At 40.3% G+C, this 22,833-nt stretch overlaps 1 protein-coding gene across 6 annotated transcripts in view; it reads right to left on the bottom strand.

Annotated features, from left to right (window-relative positions):
• The window catches only part of actn1 (actinin, alpha 1), a 238,282-nt gene that overhangs the window by 54,579 nt on the left and 160,870 nt on the right, over positions 1 to 22,833 (bottom strand). For 3 of the 6 annotated variants that reach the window (XM_073040216.1, XM_073040221.1, XM_073040219.1), the window contains exons 5-8: positions 21,264 to 21,351; positions 17,690 to 17,768; positions 11,286 to 11,367; positions 7,329 to 7,414 (exon numbers count right to left, since the gene is read on the bottom strand). In XM_073040216.1, coding sequence (XP_072896317.1) covers positions 7,329 to 7,414; positions 11,286 to 11,367; positions 17,690 to 17,768; positions 21,264 to 21,351 — 335 coding nt within the window. Of the gene's footprint in view, positions 1 to 7,037; positions 7,124 to 7,328; positions 7,415 to 11,285; positions 11,368 to 17,689; positions 17,769 to 21,263; positions 21,352 to 22,833 lie in introns of all 6 variants that reach the window. The other 3 variants (XM_073040218.1, XM_073040222.1, XM_073040220.1) reach the window with 1 other exon arrangement.

Below are 22,833 nucleotides of genomic sequence, written 5' to 3'. Positions count from 1 at the left end.
ACATGGTGGTTCCTTTTATGTTCTCCTTCAATCAAATCCAGTCAATTAACATAACCACAGAATGGCAAGAGATGGAACTTCCACTCAATAGTAAAATAGCCTCCTTTATATCATATTCTTGGCCGCCATTTCAAGATCTGGACTCTTCATTTAGAATGGTCACTATGCAGATTTACAACTGATCATTTAAAAGATTCACATCTACAGTCAATTCAAAACAAAAAATAAGCTGATTCTGTCTGTAGAAACTAGAATTTGCCAGAGTACTCTGTGCTGACCAGACCCTGGGCCCAATTCAAACAGCACTGAAGCAGGCCTAAACTGAAAACACACAACTCTGTGATGAAATTTAACCTCTTGGTTCTCACCACGCAATCATTCTCATTCTCAACCTCCCAACACACAATGACTTTCACCTTCTATTCAGTTGCCCAGCAACCAAACAGTAATCACCAGCTGATTCCGGGAGATGCTAATATTAGTTTCAGAATGTTTTCGCAATATTGTTTCCAGATACATTAGCCAAAACTCAGATATTGCTGCTGTCACTATTCCACCCTTATAAATCACTGATTTGATTTTTTGCAATTAAAATACCCTCAATTTTGAAGTGTGGATGAAGAAGCAGGAATTGAATGCTTGGTCACCCCAGGTAGCTCTGAAAGGGACCAAATTCAGCGTTGTGGTTCCTAGTAAAGGAATGTTTCTCACCTATCTGGTGATATCAGCCAATCTCATGGTGGGAGCTCTTCTCATTTCTAATGTCAGCTCCAGGCCAGTTAGCAAGGCCCTCAAAGATGCCGCTCCAATCTTAAACCCAACTTTTCGCCTTAACTACTGAGTGGTAATTTGATCATTTCCACATTGCACGAGCCATTCGTCAATAAGGCATTCACAGTTGTGGGCTGCAGGACTGGGCACAGCAGGTAGATATGCTGGAACTCTCTTCTTCAAAAACAGACCTAACCCAACCTAAAAAAAACTTTTTGTGAAAGGTTCCCATCTTTATCACCAGTTATCTGTGACCACCACTCAAAGACTACTAAATTTGGGGTGAATTGTTTTCAAAGCAGTTAGAGCCCTTCCCCTCCACCTCTCTTCTGGGGGAAAGGGGAAGGGGGAGGGATAAAAGAGCACTCAACCCCATTTCACATCCAGAAGAAACAAGGCTTTAAACTTACAGGAGAGGGATGAAATGTAGCCCAACTCTCAGCCAAAGGAATCTCTTTGTAAAGTCACCTACTTCGCTACCAATTTGGAACAGTGGTGGGGCAGAGGAGTCAATGAGGCCCCTTAGAATCTCCATATTAAGGTATATTTAGTAATAATTTTGTTCGCATCAGCACTGGAAGAGGTTTGCCCAGTGTTGCTTCATTAAGTCAATACTTGTTGGCTTTTCAAATGGGCCATTAGTGAACTGTCAAACCGGGGGTGGGGGGGAATACGAACTAGTGGGGTGTGGGGGTGTGGGGGTGTGGGGTGTGGGGGTGGTGGAATGAGAGGCTGCACAAGTATTGGCAGCTAAATATAGCAACTTAGATTAATGTGGTCTGATCTGGAGTCTGAATCTCAAACAAACAACTCAGTCATGTCCACATGAACCAGAAGCAGGATCTGGAGATTTGCATCACTAAGACACTTGGATGATTCGAGAAGCAGCTCCAGAGAGATAATTCTAGACAAAACAAAGCCTGGATGTATAAACTCAGGGAATATACTGTGTGATCGGCAATCGTTTGGCAAGCAAGAAACATTAATCCTCCTTAATCACATTTTATTTGAACTGGGAGATTACCAAGCATATGAATTAACTGCACTTACATCTAGGTTTAACTAGGGGGCACCAACACATAGTGGTGAGGGTCAGCATCACTAAGAGAAGCCACCGTGTGGTGCTTGAAAAGCATACCTTTGAGGTGAAGAGTGCTAAATGATGTCAGATTGCTAGGGTACGTCTAGATCAGTGGTTCCCAATGTGGGGCGTACGCCCCACAGGGGAGTAATTTGATTTTTAAGGGGGGCAATTCGAGAATGAGTTATTAACAGTGAATTTTTTCTAGTAAGTCTGTGTGAGTATGAGTGTGTGTGCGAGTTAATACATATGTGTATATACAGTATGCATACATAAAAATACTTGTGTGTATGTACATGTGTAATTGCATATGTACTGTATATATAGTGTATACCATCATTACAACCATCAAATGGCTTTCATAATTAAATTAATGAATTGACTGATGTAGGAAGGAACGAATGAACAAGTCCAAATGCGTAAGAAACTCGTACGAGGTCGCGCCAATGCTGCTTTTTGCAGTAGCTTTCGGTTCTTGGTGGTGTGAAGGTGTGTACATTGCGTCATCTCTTTTAAACGGTGTATCTGTCTTTGTATGCTGTAGAAACGAATCAGCATTGTTTTATTTATTTATTATTATTTTAATATCACTTAATGTTCTTTTTTTTACAATTTCTTAGTATTTTCTTCCTCAGAACTTTAACAGTCCTTTGGTTCTTTTATTTTTCTCTTTTATGAATGCCATGTTCTTTGGAAGCTTGTTTAAACCAAGTTAATGGTCTTTTAGGCTTCCTCCAGGTGAATAGGAGTTCACTTTTTGAATAATAAGAATTATATATCACCACAGGGGGCATCAGGATTTTAGAGGTGATTAGGTGGGGCATGGCCAAAAAAGGGTTGGGAACCACTGGTCTAGATGGTGGGGATAACATTAACAAATACAAATAATGGCAGCCAGAATTGACACAAAGGGCTGCTTATTCAATTTCCAAAGGCACCAATAATTTTGGGCTGCATTTTTTTTTTGAACAGGAAAGCAATGCTTAGGGAAATGTATGTTAGGAACTATTTAATGTGATATTAACCATCGCTGAGATTTCCCTAGCTTTTGAAGACAAATGGTATATCTCGTCATCTTCCACACAATTTATAAACCATTCAGAGTTCAACCAAGAGAATGAAAATTTGAAAAAGCCCATTGAGGTTGTCTGTGGAGTGACACACAGTGCATTGACGCTGACGGCTCCTGTTGACTGTTTACCGATGGCATTTCTCACACAGGTCAGAGGAGCTCTCATGACAGCTTGTCAACAAAACAAAATGTTCCATTGAAACTTGCCAACGTGTGTTTGTGCAGAAAATCATTCCGCAAACATCACTGCATTTCAGAACCCATTTATAGCACAGGCGCAAATGAAAACTGGCCCACTGTGTGCTTGTGGCTATTGACATTCAAAATTCACTCAGCAATTTTCTCTTAAAGCTTCAGGGTACATTGAGTAGTTATGATGAATTAGCACGTGTGCTCAGAATACGACTGTGGAAAAGTAAAACTCCAACAACCTGGCATGCTCAGGACTTTAGTGGTGCCATACTAGCAGATTCTCTAGACCGGAGGTTATTTCTATTAGTGCCCCTGCACTCCGTTAGGGATCACAGAGAATGGTAATAATTCTTCCAGAGCAAAATGAAAGAGACAGCTGGAACCCACACACTGGTAAGTGTATAAGAAGGTTGAGAAATGGGACAATGTTCTATTCAAGAGAGCAGGGTCCCAGTGTGTTTGTAGAAGTATGGGAACCGGGGCCCCAGTGGGTGGAAGGTAAGTGTAGGGACCAGGGCCTGGATGAGTGGAAAAAGTGCAGGGACCAGGACTGGGCTGGATGGGAATGAAGTACATTAACTAATACCTGGTGAGCCAGATGCCGATTGGTTGGAATTTCCAAAGAGTCATATGGTAGGTTATTGGAGTTTTACTGCATTCATATACTTCACAGGGTAGCAACATTCTTTAAATGTACGCAATGCTTGAGATTAATATGCTGGTAACCTCTCAGCTTGCTCAGTCGAGGGCCAGCAGTGCAAATACTAACAAGCTGAACTGTGAAAATAACTTTACCTTAGGAAAGCAAGTGTCACACAGTGTGTTATGGACAAAGAATACTTGGCACTGTGATGATTAGTCTTGCCGATGAAAGGTTAGTTTGAAGGACCATTCAAAGTATTAGCTCACTCTCTACTGGAGAGTGAGAAACTCTTACATGGAGTTAGAACAGATAGATGCACCTCCGCCACAGAGGTGCAGGGTGGTAAATGTAGGGGATGTGCAAGACAAGTGGAAAATCACATGCACTGTCTAAAGGATGAATCACTGCATCAACTTCCAAACACAAGTCATTAAGTGCAAAAGGAAAAGCTCCAACCAAATCAGGGTCTGTACCTGCAGAGCATAAGGGACAGGATTGGAGAAGAAAGCTGATCATGAGGCCTGCAATGCTATTATCTGAACAGAAAAAGAGGGTTCAGAGGAATGGAACACAAATGTTTACATTTGCACAAATTCTGTAAACTGTAGGAAAACTGTTAGCTTAGCAGCATCTGCTTCTTTTTGGTACAATGTGCAGATGCAGGAAAATCACATTTGTGGACGTTGGACAAAGTGACCTTGGGAACATGCCATTCAAAAGGTACACAGAAATCAAGTTTTATAAACTATCTTGCATGTTACCTAATCGTACATTTAGAATTCCGGATAAACCTCTCACTTAATGTGAACAAATGAAACTCTTTTTTGCTTTCCCATCATTTCCTCAGTTACCTGCTCCCAAACTCAGCTATGTAATCATACACACAGTGAGATTATTGCATTTGCCTGGGAAATCAGAGAGAAATAAATATGACTGATTCTATTGATTGCTGACCTTTTCCCCCACAAATTGGTTATATATGTTAGCTTCCCATCTTTCTGATCAAGAACTAAAGGGGAAAATATAGTGGAGAGGTCAACTTAAATAAAATCTGGAAATTAAGAGGTTGTTACAAATGTGTGAGAAGTATAGTTATATTCATGTAACCTTAGTCATCCTGATCATTTTAATAGGTTTTTTCCAATGTTTGCCCTCAAGCATGAAGAATCTACACTAAAAAAATCTTAAAAATTACAATGTACAGTGGCTTAACGCAAGCACATGTGACTCACAAGCTGGACACGATTCACGGTAAGTATTTGTAAAATAATGTTATACATCCATCTATAAACTGGGTATTTTAAACCTTTGTTACGTTATTCCACAGCTCCCATTAGAATTGTGTACTTTTTCAAGCAAAATTAGTTATATAACAATAAACTGCTGTGCCTTGGAATAGAATTATCAAGGTGAAGAAACCAAAAAGTGGATAGAACACTGCCACAATTAACATTATTAAGAATCTGTAATAAATTAATCCAGATATGAATCAATGAATCATATTCTCCACAACAATTAATTGCAGATTATATTGTTCTGAGGATCAGCCAAGCCAGGGAAAGTGAAACAAAAGGTATTAACACAAAGAAGGAAGACAGATAATAGTCTACAAAAGTGAAGAACACACCAGTTAAAGGAACGATTTAGGGAGACGTTAAATTCAGATTTCAACATGGGAGAGTGACTGAGGTTGGAAATCAAATTATTGCTGGCTTATAGTGGACCCCTGAATGATGAAGTCCAGGTTTAAAGGTAGCAGGTAATGAAGATGGTGAAAAGGAACTGCCACAAAATCAATTAAAAGAGAAAAGAAAGAGAGCTGTTGGCCTAGAGGTTTGAATTTCCTCTTGATAAGTATTTTATTAGGCTTTCAGAAGATGTCAAATGAGAAATGCATTAAACATGCTAAACCATCACAATTTCAACAAACTGCAGTTCAATTTGTTCAGCAGCACGAGTTGGGTTTCCCAATGTGCCAAGACTGAGGGTTCTGCAGACTCAAATGGAAAAATGATATACTTCACAGAATGCAAGGGAAGGTGGAGGCTGGGGAGATCTATTACGTATTCAACAATCAGCTGTGGCACTAAAGCCTGGTGATCTTATTGCATTAAGGTTCTGAGAAGCTCCCACTGGGTAGGGGTGCCAAAAGAATATTTCCATCATGGGGGGCTCTAGACTTGGACACTATCACTTCAGAGTAATACGTTCTTCACTTAAAGGATGAAGTTGTCTTCGCAGACATTTATTGTATCTTTGGAAATCTATCTCAGAGTCTGTAGAGGTCACATTATTGTATATAATTCAAGGGATGTCAGATAGACTTTTGGTCTATACGGAAGTCAAGGGCTATGACAGAGCAGGAAAGTGGAGCTGAGGTCAAGATTAGATCATCTATCATCTTATTAAGTGGCAGAGCAGGCAGAAGGGCCACCTAGCCCACACTAATACCATTAGAGTCTATCTTCACCTGGCAATCCTGTGGTATAAAGTAAAGGAGGACAACTCCGAAATGGGAAGATGTCCGATCATGGATCAGAATATGTTCTAATCTGCATACTCTCAATTCAGCAAAGCTAATTGCTCTGTGAAACTCCTTGGGAAGAATAAAATCTTTGAATTAAGCCATCTTTGAGAAGGAAACTGCCCACTAACTTACTGTCTTAATTACTGAGAATTTCCCACAGATATCAAACCAATGTGTTGCTAATAAAGACTACGGGGGTCTCTTCAAATACTAAGATTAGAGATTTGGAAAGAGGAAAATTGAGTAAAGCAGTGGCAGGACCAAATAGCTGCTATAATCTTCAGGAATAAAGAACTCTTAGATACCCAAATTTATCAGGTTTACTTTCTTCTTTAAGTACTCCAGTGGATGAGTGACAATGCTCTCCATTGCGCACAGTACACAATGTGCACATTAACCCTACCAAATTAAGCTCAATGTGACAATGAGGATTGGCGAATGGAGACAAAATGCAACTCGGGCAAAGTGAATAACTTGCAATACTCTATAATATGGAAGAGCAGTGTGGAGAATTTGACTGCCCAATTGATCAGACTAAGCAACTACTTTCTCAAATGACACTGGAGATGAAAGTGCTGTATATGAACCATTAAGGTAAATTTCCAAACAATGTCACTTAAAGATTTTCGGTAGCTGGACCACCATAAGCCAGACTCAAAAAAAAGAAGATGGCGATATTGTATATGTTGAAAGAGGAGTAAGAAAATCTAAATCAAAGGGGAACTCTACAGGGGTGAGGTAGATTTCTCACCTTCTGTGCACCTGAGAACGCATGGTAGTAACATGAAACATAGGTCATAATGGCCTTTTCATCCGGCCTAAGCGTGTTTATTAAATCTGTACAAGGAAGACAAGAAAAGATTAAGGAAGTAAAGGTAAGCCAAGACACAGTCAGCGAAGAACCACACTCTTCCCATCATGCAACACAGGAGATCATATCAAGAGTGGAAAGTTCACAAATAGCAGCTGCAGAACAGGGAAGAAAAATAGATAATTAGCCAGAGAAGCAATTTCTGCTGGAAAATATGGATTCCTGGGATACCTTTTGGGCTCCTGAAAATGCATGGTAGAAGCTAGAGACATAAGTCATGATTGCCTTCTCATCCGGACGAGCTGTACCCACAATGTCTGTCAGGAAACACAGGAAAGGATTTAATGCTTTTTTAAACAACGTAATACATTCATCCACTGAAAAACCATTTTTTTGGGGGAGGGGAACATGCAGATTTAGAGACATTAAACAAAAATGGGAACCATGGCAATGTAGGAATATTACTGTTTCAGAGAGTGGACGATGAACCACAGTGAGATTTACTTAGATCTGACATGCCTGAAGACTTGTTTAATCTTCAAATAGAGTACAACGGCAGACTAGACTGGAGATCAAAAGTGCTGACAGCCAATTAATTCTGTTTTAGGCTACTCTACTGTACAATCCACTAATGTTGATGTTTGGTGAACAGAATTAGGAGCCATATTATAACAGACTTCTAAAGAGAGGAATACAATAATGTTAATGCATTGGTTACATGATCAACTTACACAAAGGCCAGGCTACATTGCCAGAAGGTCAAGTTGTGGAAATTACACTAAAAGAATAGATCAGTTAATAACATTGGGACCAAGGTTATCAAAGAATACCCAAACTAGAAAAGAAAGACAAAATGGTAAAACATACTGTTTGAGGCAGTAAGATGTTTATCTTGACATAACTTGTATCAAGAAATGGAAAAAAAATTAAACTCCTTGCTACTGAATTTTAACTGGATAATGGAAATCCCATCCAAGCGCACAATCCAATTTCACTGCCTTCTGTAAAAGACAAGGGTTAGGTGCTTTTATTTCTTCAAATGGACGCCTGAAAGCCACTTCCCATTGCAAGTCCATCCCTGCTTCTGAATGCCCAACTCAGAGGCATATGAGAGTTTGGGAGACCAGGGGGGTGGATAACATTGGCAGTTGTGGGGTATCTTCTGCTGTGTGGGAACTCTGTTCACAGCCACATTTCTGACTTGCAAACTGTTTGGGTTATGAACAATTCACAGGAACAGAACCCTACTGTAACTTTGGTAGATGTATCCAATAAATTATAGTGTCTAGGAATGGGCTCCTATAAACTGTGCCAAAAAATTGGCATGGATCAGCGAAAAGTTCTGCTAATATTCTAGGTAATTGATAATCCTATCACTGATTTATGGTAGAAGGTGGTCTTTCTAACAATTATAAGTTTAAAAAATAGATTGAACACGACTTTACCATCATGAAGGGTAATTGATAGCACTATTGCAGTGAAATGTACGTGTGTGCAAAATCAGGAACTTATTAAAGGTGATCTATTTCGCACTTAATTACTTACTGTGCTTCAAAGGAGCTCTGAAGGAGAAGTGGTGTTATACTGATGAATTATACAGGAGCAACAACAGAAAGTTTGATTAATGATCTGGGTCTCCAGTTGTTCATAATCTATACCAAAGTTTTTGATGAGGGGAACAAGTGTAATGCATCTAAATTTGCTAATGATACTAAGCTAGGTGTCAGTGTGAGCTACATGGAGGGTGCAGAGAGGGGGATAGAGGCGGGTTACGTGAATGGGCAAGGAAATACAGTTGGAACGTAATGTGAAAAATGAGAGATCATCCACTTCAGCAAAAAAAATGTAGAAAGGCTGACTTTTAACAAAAATAATGAGAGATCTAAAAGTGCTGGTGTTCAGAGAAATCCAAGTGTTCTTACATACAAATCACTGACCATTAATATGCACAACCAGCAACCATTTTAAAGGAGGATTTGAGTACAAATGTCTTGGTGCAAAACGTCGTGTGTGGGTTCTAGGTAGGACGTGGTACCACAGCACCTGGAGGAGAAGAGCTGGTGTGCAACTCCAAAAAGAACAAGAATCAGATGAATGCTCTCAGCAGTATAGACGTGGTTGATGGTCACATTGTTCAGCTCATGCAGCAGTCAAAGGGGTGTGAAATGACATGGCTTCCCCATCTCTAAGGCACAGAAACAGTCATACACGGTAAATTTGAACTTAGATGGCCCAGTTCTGAATTATCAAGGTTTAGGATTTGACAGATGCAAACCTGACCAACCTTACCAGGATCAAAAACATCCAAAATTCAAAAAAAAGCATTACATGTATTTGGTTTACTGGCCAATCCCATCTTACAGCAAAACCCAGTTATTTAGCCTTAAGCTTGTGGCTTCTAATCTCATTGAGAAAGTTTTCAGCAGGCTAGCTTCTGTTCCATCTCACTCGCTCAGATTTGAAGCAGCATTTCCAAATTTGGAAGTGGTCTGCGCTGGTCTAACTCAGCAGGAATTTTTCTGAATTAGAGATTGTAGAGCAAGTCTAGAAGATGAATTATTTGTTTTACTTTCTCCTCTACCCCACCTCCACCTCAGCCTCCTTCAGCACCATATTAAACCTTTTTGTGACAACTGGGCAAAGGTTCATCCTGATTGGTTAGCAAATATACATGGGGTGAGATTTAGCCATATTAACTAGGGAATTCCGTGTTATGCTGATTTCGTTGAAAGCACCTCCAGGGCCACAATGAGGAAGGAGGCAGTAAGAAGGAAATAAAAGTATCAATGTTTCTGCCCTTGGTCACAATCACATCAATGTTGGGAATGGGTGGAGGTTACTACAGTTAATATTCAGCTTGGCCATTGAAAATTCACTGGCCACTTTTCCTAGCCCATCATCACTATCACTTAGGCAAGCACTTGGAGGATCTGCTGATTGAGACTCTGCATCACAGCAAGAATGGCAGCCTGAGGGGAAATGGGAAGCACAGGAAACCCAGCAAGACAACTGGTGGAAGAATTGAAAGCGTAAATCTCAAATAACTCTTCTTTCACTGTTATACAATTAGGGATCAATTTTTCCAGGAGTGGAGTACGATAATGGCCATTTCCAGATTGCATTGGGTTGTTCCTGTCCCTCTGGACATTAGGCTGGGCATCTCCTGGTACACATCACCTTTGCAGCTTCCGTGGGGTTTTCTGTGTCAGGCCTTGTGCAAGGGTGTCACTTTTTGTGGAATGCTGCTTTTTAACAACAGAGATTAGATCAGTAGTCGCAGGGTAGTCTGTCCTTGGACACTCCCAGGACAACAAGTTGTTTTTAACTCTACAATGGACTGGGACACATGCCAAGTTAAATTATTAATTTTTACCCTTGGCACCAATTGACTTGAACTACATGGATTCCCCCAAAGCACACCCTGTTCTTCAGAACATGCCCCAGTTGCATGATCTGCTTTCCACAAATCCTCAAATCCCCATCATTAAAGATATTAGTCCCTAATGGCACCCATGATCCCCACTATACGGTCACAGGGATACTGTACCAACTCCCCGCAGGTGGCATCCAAGGGCAGAAATGAACCCAAGTCTTCGCAGCAGTGCCAACAACTGTGTCACTGTGCGGGTCTGTCATAAATTTGAATTTATTCAAATTGAAACCCAGAACATGTAATTTCAATATAGCTGTTTTCATGGGTAGTTTGCTCTTTGGGGAAAAATGGGTAAATTATTTTTTAACACCACAAGATGCAGCAAAATCCAGACTCAGTCCTCGGTATGGTGCACACTATGATTTAGATTGTAGCCTTTAATGACAGGTGGTGTCTATGGGAATGCATGCTGAGTGCAATGGCTCAGATCTAAAATCTCAACCTCTATATTCAGATCAGCTGCAAAGTAAATTTTATTATGCCTGCTAAAATGACTTTCAATTAGATCTTAAATTATACAATGGGGCTTGCCGATTTTAAATTAATGGAGCATGAAATGAGTTGAAGTACTGAAACAGCAGAAATTCTAAAATAATCAAACCAAAGGCAAAGCTTCAAACAGCCAACTGGTTAATGCTGGAACATTTGGCTACTTGCAGAGTAGAATGGCCTTAGCTCAAAGAATTTGTACTAGTTATAAGTCAGTGCCACAAAAATCCTTTGCTGATATGAATTATGCTAAAGCCACATCTCACCTTCAGCATCCAACATTTTGGGGATGTCTAGGTACTTTTCCGCCACATCAAAGGCTGTGTTGAGGTTGGTGTAAGGGTCATCCTAGCAAAAAGACAGACAGAAGTCAACAGGAGATTTCAGTGCTGATGTGCAAATCACATTTTTAACATTGATATCAGACATGAAGTCCACTGCAGCAAGGAGAGCCGTAATCCATTTGTCCATTAAATCCCCTGATGAATTCCACATGACTGAATACTGCTCCTCAGTTCCTAATTGGAATTGTTAGAAAGTACAGTTTTCAATGCTATCATTCTGATGAATTTGTCCAATTCAGTAAACAGAGACATCTAAACTACATTATTGTACCACAGTCTTGGGTATCCAAGATTTTTTATATGGTTTCAGATGGTGGGGCATCCACAGAGCCCTGATCTCAATATCATTGAGGCTGTCTGGGATTACCTGGAGAGACAGAAGCAAGCAAGACAGCCAAAGTCTGCAGAAGAACTGTGGCAGGTTCTCCAAGTTGCTTGGAACAACCTACAGCTGATTTTCTTATAAAACGGCACGGCAGAATACCCAAGAGAAATGATATCATTTTAAACACAAAGGGTGGTCATACCAAATATTGATTTGATTTGTTTACTGCCCTTTAAAGTGAATTTTCTGATATTTTGAAACTTCATTTCATTATTTTTGAAAGCATCTTTGCTTTACAGAATATTTTTACATTACTCTGTGCAGTAATGTATATATAACCATTTTATTCACATTTCCTGGGATGGGAAAAGTGATCACAACTGGGTTAAAGTGAGAGAAAGACAACTGATCAGGAAAAGATGTTACAGAGTTACAGGAAATGGGACTGATTAGAATGGGCAAGAACGGATGTGACATATGAAACAGTCTCTCATTTTGAATCATTCTCAGACCAGAAATTCAAATACACGATCAATACACAGGAAATCAGTTGAATGCACACTTCATATATAAACTCTTAACACTGCTTCCAAACTGGTTTTGACTTGTATAGTGCTCTGATTCTTTGATCTTCTTTCATACTTGACAGTTACTCTGAAGACAGTTCTTCAGAGTAACTGTCAAGTATGAAAGAAGATCAAAGAATCAGAGCACACAGTGGAATTCAAATTTTGAAAGTACTGGAGCAAAGTCTATAGAGTCACCCCAAATTCTGCCTGTCTGGGGCAGGAGGAGGTATGCTAGAATTTCTATTGCTGTATACTATCTCAGGCAATCTCAAGTCAGGACAATATTAGCTGAAGAACCGATGAGTAAATCATAGGACCGCCAAAAGAGAAATTTAACGGGGGTGTTCTAAATCATGAGACAAGTCAATGCAACAACTAAGGACAAAGATCATTCACAATGGAAGCAGCAGCCCAAGGTAAGAAGTGAACTTTTTGCTTTCAATACAGTGAGTATTGAAGAGTCCACTGTCTGAAATGGATTGTTTCCTTTTTTTTCCCTTTTTACAGGTCCATTATTTACTGCCCTTGAAATGATTGGCTTGTTGCGACAACTAAATCAACCACAATGATGTGCACCTGAGCACACCAGGAGGTCACTGAAATCAATGGGTTTATCAGCAGAATCTTGTAGCCAGTAGAATTAATTAGTTTTTATTTTGAATATAATTATTAAACCTAATTTAAATTCCTTGGGGGCTGTCAATGTTTTGAACTCAATAGCATTAGTACAACATCCATATTAATGAGTTAATTGCCCAATAATATAAGGTTCTGTAACCTTACTGATACAGTTATCCATAGTGGTGATTCAGTTACTGCACTCGCTGCATTCAAAATTTGCATGTACACTTCACTTGGAGAAGGGTGCAGGTCCTGGGGCAAGGGCAAGGATGTGAGATTGGACTGCACTTTCAATAAATTGAGGAAGACCGTGTGCTTAGTGACCTCTACAGCGACCTACATGTTGTTTAAATCTGATATAGTTTTACGCTCCAACAAAGAGCTGTGGGTTCTGTCCATCTCAGTCATATATGTCAAACTCAAGGCCCACGGGCCAAATCCGGCCCACGGTGGAATTATCTTTGGCCCGCGAGATAATATCTAATTACTATTAAAGCTGGCCCCAGTAATTGAAGCGCCTATGGCGTATGATATGGCTAATGCTGAGTTTATTCAGGTACCAGGTTTTCAGGGTTTTTAGTGTTTATTTGGCAGTCTTGCTCGGCAGTTTTCTTCATAAGAAACGGAATTTGTAAAGTGAAACACTTTGTAGTTATAGCAGAGACTGAGCAGGCTGAAAAAACGGAGGCAACGAAAACTGCGTTCGCATGCGTCCGACTGATCCGGCCCGCATGAAGCTGCATTTTGCTCAATCCGGCCCGTGACCTAAAATGAGTTTGACACCCCTGATCAGTGATGATGGAGAATAACCAGTATCTGGTGAAATCAGCTTAAGAACATTAGAACTTGCATTGGTTTTTAAATTGCTTTTAGTACTTGGAAGCAATCAGAATTTCTATTCATGCACCAAAGTAACTCAGTGACCCATCTTATATCTGTTTCTTTTCAGCGCAGAAACTAATTTCTGGTAGCCAATGTGTTAAGGTGAGTCTGACAATAGTTTGTTTTCTATTTCAAAGTAATAAATAGTTAGGACAATCCACAATGATGCAAGGATTCATCATCTGATAAACAGGCACACTTTGCTAGATACCATGGGTCTTAAAGTCAGTTTTGTCTGATAAGGCGTTTGTGTTTGACAGTTTAAATGAAGCATGATGAAAACAAAACTTTTAAGCAGAAGTTTCAAATCATCTCTCTCCCAACACATTCTGACTCAAGAACTGACTAATTCAATTCAGTAAAATGGTCCCAGATGAAACATGTGCCAGCCACCGGTCATTATTTGCACTGGTTCAATTCACGTTTCCAGGTGAATCCCAATTTCTTGTCAAAAGATCACCAATCTGATTGATGCTCTCTATGACCAATTTGAAAGAAATTAGAGGTTATAATCTGTGGAGAAGTGAGCCAGATTAAGTGTAAATCCCGTATTGATAGATGTGAAGGTATTGCTTTTGGTGTTCTTATAAAGATATGAACTAGTTAATAAGTCTTCAAAGTAGAGCAGCTTCTTAGCAAGAGTTGAACAATACACCTGGCCACCCATTCTGGATTTATTAGAAAAGTGGATAAAATCAGACCAAAAATGGATCACTCCTGATCCATTTTCCAAACCGGAGACCTGGCAGCACAGTTCCCATTGGACTTTCAGTGTTTCACCTCTGGCTGTATTCGAAGTTGCTAGATACTGAAATGTGATCAATTGTCCCAACTGTGGACACATTCCTAAGTATCACAGGAGTTTTCATGCACTGCCATTAGTTATTCGCCTTCTTCTTATCAGGCTGCCTAATTTTAAACGTCTGGTTGCTGATGGTTCTGGGTCCCATCAAATTATGGCTCTCTATATTCAGGGCAGTTGGTTTAGTAGGTGCAGCTCAGAACTTTAAGAGCTTGGATCTGGTAACTGATAGTGGAGAATTTGTTGTGAAGGAGAGAGTCCAAGTTGATTCAACTCAGTACTCCAAGCAGTTAGGGGTCATGACCACTAGATTGTACATTTACTTCTAAATATCATGATCCTGTTGGAACTATACTACGATAATTTTTATAACGGACTGGTTACATCATGGCCTGATATGGAACCTCCGATGCCCAGGAATGCAAGAGACTACAAATGGACTCAGCTATTTCCATCACTGGTCCAGCTCTCTCCAGCAATGAGGACATCTACAAGAAGCGATGTTACTGACATCATCATGGACTCCTACTATCCAGGCTATATCCTCGTCACATGACTGCTATCAGGCAGGAGGTACAGGAGACTGAAGATCCACACCTAAGGATTCAGCAACAGCTTTTCCCCACTGCCATCAGGTTTGTGAATTTAATTCAGCCTCATATTGTACTTCCTTCAAATGACACAAATAACTTTGTTTTTTTTTGTTTGTTGTGTCATATAAATTATATATAATTTATATAAAGTTTATGTAATATATTTTCATCATGTTTGTAGGGTACTGAGCTGCTGCAGTCACAAGTTAATTTTCATGGCATTTATTCCTGGGTTTACATGGCCATGCTAATAAACTTGAGCTTAACCAGGTGCAATTCATTGATTCTGCTAATTTTAATGAAGAGATGTGGCTCAAGGGAAATCATCTGGTTTCAGGTAATTTATCTGTAGCTCATTCTTGATTTCTTCATTGTTTAATATTTATGATTGCTTTAAATGTATTGCTGTTTTCATTCACTTTGCCATGTTCAATAGTTGATCTGCTTATCAGTGCTATTGATCTTTTTAGTGTTTTTTTTAATGCTTTCCCATATCTGCCCATTTTTGAAAGCCAGCAAACCTGAGCGAAGGGCCTGAATGCCTGCCTGAGCATTTCTGGGGCAGGGCCTGCGGTTCCGGAGAAGGCCCTGTGCTCCCCAAGGTAAGCTTGGGCAGCGGAGTGAAAAAGGTTGTCAAGGAGCTGTGGAACACTAACCACTGGCGGGAATGGGCAGGGGAATGGTGAGTGAGTGTGAGTGTGTGTGTGTAGTGAGTAACTCTCAAAGTACCCAAGAGAGAGTCAAGTGTGGGCAAGAGTGTCACCCACACAGGTTGGTCTGAACCATCTGCTGGAGCAAACCATGCGGAGAAATTTCTTTAGCCTAAGGGTGGTGAATTTGTGGTACTTGTTACCACATGCGGCTGTGGAGGCCAGGTTGTTGGATGTATTTAAGGCAGAGATAGATAGGTTCTTCATTGGACGTGGCATCAAAGGTTACGGGGAGAAGGCCAGGAACTGGGGTTGAGGAGGAGAATAAAAAGGATCAGCCATGATTGAATGCCAGAGCAGATTCGATGGGCCAGATGGCCTAATTCTGCTCCTGTCTTATGGTCTAAATGTAGCATTATATCCTGTGCACTGTTGTTTAAGACCTGCATAAAACTATGCCTCAAGATTGCCAGAAAGGAAACCAAATGTAAAGCCTTATTATCAAAGCACCACTTCATGAAAAGGCAGGAATTCTTAAATATTTCACGCATTTTGTAAGGTGAAAGCTAAACAGAATGAACTGAAGGTCACACGAGTTGTACATCGTGTGCAACAGCACCAACAAAATTAGCTCTACGCCTCCATCTACATCCTCTTCAGTGAAATAATTTAAAAGTTTACAGAGCGCTACACTTGCTTCGTGCAATACTTTTACAATCCACGCGAAAACATGTTGGCAGCTCCAGTTCCAAAATTTGCGTCGGTTCAATTGGGCCAAGCAGATCTTTACTTGCTGCAGGTTCTTGCCTGATGCGAAGCTATTAAAAATATGCTTTTATTTAAATTTGTCTACTGCAGCCTTCAGTTTATTTAAACAGGAGAGTTTAGTGCAGCAGGGAAATGAGTCAGTAATGGTAAAAATGGAAGCGTTCCTCGGCAATGCTCCTGCCTTCTCTTCAGCAAGCTGCAATGTGGGGCCGTGTGAGACTGCACGGCCAACAGGCCAACTGGAAAGAAAATATTTTGGACTGAGAGCAGACCTATTGTGCTCAAGACTGTGAAACGTGATCTGGAGTCAGCATATGGCATTGTCAAACTGATTATACTTTGATGAACTCCAACTGCCCACACCTAGGTCAGAGTAGGATGGGCTTTTAAATGTCTCCTCATTGATATTGCTGCCCACGTCTGGTGAACAAATAAATTAAAAACATCACACCGGTCCTGAACCACCAGCTGCCTTTATCTAACAGCGCACCATGTGTTCTAAAGTAAATAATGGATCCGTCGTTCTTTTATTTGCTGTTCAGGTGTCATATGATAAGGCTGATCTCTTATTTATCATCCTAAGCACCTGGAAATGGTTTTCTGTGGAGAGGTAAAGGGGCAGGCTAGCAGCCAAAATGTTTACTGCCACATATTCCCCAGATCTGGAGGTAGGCAAGGGTTGGTAGAGGGGGGAAAGAGAGTGATAATGAGTGGGTTGAGGTGGTTATGAATGCAGTAATCATTTGGTGGTGGTACATCACCTTTTATGTTCAGGAACACGAGCATTTTTACTGGTGAATTCGCAATAACTGGCTTGTTATGAAAAGATGGACTTACGGAAAGCTAATAAATAACTGCCGGATCAGAAGCTTCACTGAAGTTGCCCAGTGAACAGATAATATGATCCAGGAAGAAAGGATTTCTTTCTGTAATGGTTCTTCTCATTTGTCAGATCAATCTTATCATTCCAGATATTCACTGAGAATTATTTCTCTTATCGAAGTACAAATTTACTGTATGAACTTTAGTCAATTGCTCAAACACATAAATATAAATGTAATATTCTACAGTACTAACTTGCATTTAAAAACGTATGACAGAAACAGGGGTCCTGACCTTTCGCAGTTTTGCATAGTCAATGAGTTCCGGCCGATGTCTATGGATAAGGGCACAGAATCCGAGGCCATCCTTCCAACTGAAAGCAAGATAGACAAGAATATTACACTTCGATACATCAATTCACCAACCCTCTTCGATAAACTTCTCTTCACCTCCTGGGGTAACCCTTGCATCAATTTAATTCTTTAGCTTTACATCAGCTTGTCAGCTCTGCAGAGGAGTGTTCAACCAAAGTATTAGATGATGTTATGCAGAACCTGCAGCACGAATATAATTTATTCAATAAACAGTTTATTTGAGGCGCTATGTATAAAAAGCTGAAAGACCAAATGAGTCATCTTTCAAGAAGTTCAGGCTGTCATAGAAATCCACACTGAAATATTATACAATAATATGGTTCAAAATACATTAATACATCACTTTCATTAATATTAATGGGGGGGGGGGCCAACTGATGTCAGCCACAGAAAGTGTTAATTTAAGTTATTCTCAGTCTGGTAGAGGTGTGGTAGATTTGAAGCTGAACACCTCAGCATGTAGGATGGTATCAGATCGGGGAATGTTCATCTAGATTGGTAGACAGAAGTCAGTCATCACTCAAAACAAAACCAGCCCCTTGTTTGAAGCTGATGATAAATAATTTATTGGACTGGGAGTTGGTCGACCAGGTGTTCAAGGCAGGGAGATGTGATCTATATAAAGGCATATGAAACGGATGGAAAACAAGCTCTGTCTCTCCACACTGAAACAATGTTGTGGTATTACAGTCATGGCTGTAAGTACCATTGTCGGCCTTCAAAAAGGGATTCCTAATATCCTGCTTGAAAGTTAGGGCATATAAATAGATTGAAACTGCACATACATGGTACTGCTGCACAACGAACTCATTTGCAGGGATATTACATGAGTCATTGGATTTTACATCAGAAAACAGAAAATTCATACAGAGAAATCTGCCAACATTTTCTCCAATGAAAGGACTGTCTGCCTGCATTTCAAAAGATGCCCAATTAAATCTGATCGGAATGATGGATTGTCAGAAATATTAATCCCACAGTGTTTTCAAACCAATTATGATACGAACCGGAAAGAGATTTTTGGAACGTAGGAGCAGCTGAGAGACACCAAAAAACCCCAGAATTGCACATATTAACGGAATGTTGACAGCTTGGAATGAGGCCACTCAGCATGACAAGACCATACTTGCTGCATGCAAGAATAATCCAACTACCTCCATTCCCACCCATTCCCCATAACCCTACAAATGTTCTCCTTTTAGATACTTATCCTATGCCATTTAGAACACTATAGTTGAATCTCTTCCACTACTGCCCAGTATTGCATTCCAAACCCCATCCCCTCTTGTCCCTCTTGGATTTACTCTCGCCCCTCTTACATTTTCTGTCAATGACTTTCATTTTATGTCCCTTAGTCGTGACTCTGCCAATGGGGACATCTTCTTTCTACCTTTTCTCTCTGTGTTCTTAATGGTTTTAAATGCATCCATCAGATTTGTGCACATCCTTCTCTGTTCTGAGAAGAATGACCCCATATTCACCAGTCTATCTGCATAACACAGCCTCTCAGTCCGGGGATTTACTTATTTATTGAGATACAGCGTGGAATCGGCTCTGTTGGTCTTTTCAGCCGCAAAGCTCTGTAACCTCCAATTTAACCCTGGCCTAATCATGAGACAATTTACAATGACTAATTAACCAACCAACCGGTACGTCTTTGGACTGTGGGAGGAAACCGGAGCCCCCACAGAAAACCCACTCATTCCATGGGGATGATGTACAGGCTCCTTACAGATGACATTGGAATTGAACTCCAAAATCTCTGACGCCCTGGGCTCTAATAACACTGCACTATCAAACCTCTCCCAAGCCTTTTACGTCCTTCCTAAAGGGTGGTGGAAATAGACCACAATACTCCATGTGTGGATGAAACAGTTTTATAATAGATGCTGGTCAAGTTTCTGTATCTTGCTCTCTTATGCCTATGTTTCTGAAGTCTAGTAACCCATATGACTTTTGCCACTTTCTTCACTTCCTCTGCCACTTAGCCTTTGCCTCCATATTTCCGTTCTTGTACCCCTTTCAGATTTATATTCCTTCATTTATTTTATTTGCTCTTCACACTCTTTCTACTAAAGCATCGCATTTTACATTTCTCGATATTATCTCCTAGACATTCCACAAACCCGCCAGCATCACCGTAATACCATCCTCCTCATAGTTTACCACTCACTCTTCTTTGTGTTATCTGCAGATTTGGAAATGCTGCCTGATCACACAACTCCAGAAATCAATAGTGTTCCTAATACTGAACCCCGGGGTACTCTGCTGTACACTTCCCTCCGGTTGGAAAAACAAATTTCTTTCCTATTCTCCGTTTCCTGTGGCTCAACCCATTTTCTATCAATGCAATAGTCCCTATTATTCCAGACCCTATAATTTGATAAAGAATCTGTTAACAGCACATTCAAACATTTTGAATTTGGTATAAAGCACATCCACAACATCTGTGTCATATCATCTAAATCTCTACCAAGTTAGTTAGCCATGATTTGTCATCAACAAATCCATACTTGCTTTCCTTATTCAATGCACTCTGGTCCAAGATGAAAACAGGAAACGCTGGAAACACTCAGCAGATCAGGCAGCTTCTGTGGAAAGAGAAACAGAGTGAACGTTTCAGGTCAAAGACCCTGACATCCGGTCTACAGCCTGAAACGTTAACTCCATTTCACTTTCTTCAGAAGCTGCCTGGCTTGCTTGTGTATGTCAGCAATTTTCCTATTTTTACCTCATATTTCCGACACTTTATTTTCATATTAGTCCAAGTGAGTGATAATTCTGTCTCTGATTATTGTGCCTAGAACTTTCCCATCGCAGAGGTCAAACTGAACTATATTTGTTGGATCTATCCATATCCCATTTTATTTGGATAACATTATATTTGCAACTTTTCTTTACTTGGGTACAACTCCTGATTCTACAGTTGCTTGCAAGATTATGGCCAGGGCCTTTGTAATTCTCCCTTTTAGTTCTGCAGCAACCTAGGACCAGTTCACATGAAGTGCAGCAATCGTCTGTGGAAAGATCCTTTCTTTGTAAATCACTTTCCAGCCCAACCAATCTCTACTACATCTTTCTTTGGTGAGATTCCAGCTCCATCTTCCAGATGAGGATGTAATTAAGTTCTCAGTTAATATCTCTGTCACGTCTTCACAAAGAGATTCCTCTTTTGGTTTCAGATGAACTCAACCCCACCAGCTCCCCTTGCCTTGCCCTGGTCATGTTTATTTTTCTATTTATTTATGCTTGCTTTTTGCCATGTTTCATTTATTTTTGCCTCTGAACTTTCAGCGATTGGCATGGTTTTTAAAATTTTAAATAATGACTAATTAACTCTTTGGTTAATCAGTAATTCTTCAACAAAAGAAAGAACCATGCCCATCACAGTAATTTGGCTTTGGTTGTAACATTTAATTACCATCTTAACCTCATAGTCTTAAAGTTTCCTCCAGAGTTATTTTAACAAAAGACTATCATTTGGACTGCAGTACCTGATGTGGAAGTTCTGAATATTGACATTCTTGTAAGGAGCAGTCTTGCGTTGACACCAGAGCAGCAGCCCTTCCTTTGCAGATGTCTCTGCGAAAACCAGAGGCAACATTTTAGAACGGCATCACTCTGCAAGGATACAGCACAACATTTTCAATAGTACACTGGGAGCGGGGGAGGAAACAAGTTGACAGAGTATTGAAGACAAAATAAAGCCATTGAAAGTTACAGTACAACATGCAAACAGGACCTTCGGCTCATCGAGTGCTTTCCATCAATCACCCATTTGAACAAATCTCACATTAATCACATTTTTTTATTCTAACCACACTCCTTTCAACTCCCCCAAGATTTTACCACTCACCTGTACTATTTATAGCAGCCAATTAACCTTCCCACCCACATGCTATTGGAATTGTGGAGAGAATGCAGAACACCCAGAGAAAACCCACACAGGTAAAGGGGAGAAATGCAAACTTCACACACAGTAACCAAGGCCAGAATTGAAGATGGGTCTTTGGCACTGAGAGTTGGTAGCTCTACTAGCTACCCTAGATACTAGATAGGGTGCAGCATAAAAGACTTACGAATAACATAAGGATACATGGAGTTAGGAATAATGTATTTATACAGGCAGAGAATTACTTAACCAATGGGAGGCAGAGAGTTGGGATAAATCTGTGTTTCTCTGTGTGTCAGTGGTGAGCGGAATGCAGCAGGGGTTGGTGCGGAATCTGCCACTGTTCATGATATACATTAATGATTTAGACCAGGGGACCGAGTGTGGCGTCTCCAAGTCTGCTGATGACACTAAATTGAATGGAAAAGCAAATTGTGGAGAGTCCGCAGTGGGCAAGGGCCTAGCAGACAGAGTGCATGGGAATGAAAGGTTCTGGGGAAAAGGCAGGTAGGTGGCGATGAGTCCACGGACAGATCAGCCATGATCTTATTGAATGGTGGAACAGGTTCAACAGACCACATGGCCAACTCCTGCTCCTATTTCCAATGTTCTTATGTAAAATCAAATGGAATTTTGGTGTTTTATCACAAGACATAATTTGCATAATCCAAACTATGTCAAGGGAAAACCTTGAAATAATAATTTTAAAGAGTACACAAAGTTTGCATTTGTAATAACATTTGCAGTGTTTTAAAATGCCTGGAAGTGCTTTATGGCCATTGAAATAATTCTGATGCGCAGTCCTAGACCTCAGACCACAAGGACGATGTTGAGACTTTAGACATTTACATGCAAAAGTTCAAAAGCATAGAAAGTTTTGAAAAATGAAAGCCTTTAGTATTGGTACACAGAGTGCAGCAAGGTAGGACACATATAATCAAAACAATGAAAGAATGGAATAGGCTAGGAGTGAACAGACCGCTTACAATCACTGAGAGTTCTAGTACGAAGAACAATTGAGGTGCTGAATGCCAGGGCAGGTGAAAATACATCACATCAAAATTTGAGAGGTTTCTAGGGTTAAAGGTTGAGGCAAGAACCATTTCAGCTTTTTCGTCCATGTGAATTGAATAAACAGCACAGAAGTAGGATTAAGGTGGGCAGGTACAGTT

This window comes from Hemitrygon akajei, chromosome 3 (assembly GCF_048418815.1).
Source record: "Hemitrygon akajei chromosome 3, sHemAka1.3, whole genome shotgun sequence".
NCBI lineage: Eukaryota > Metazoa > Chordata > Chondrichthyes > Myliobatiformes > Dasyatidae > Hemitrygon > Hemitrygon akajei.
This window is presented reverse-complemented; position numbering and strand designations above follow the sequence as displayed.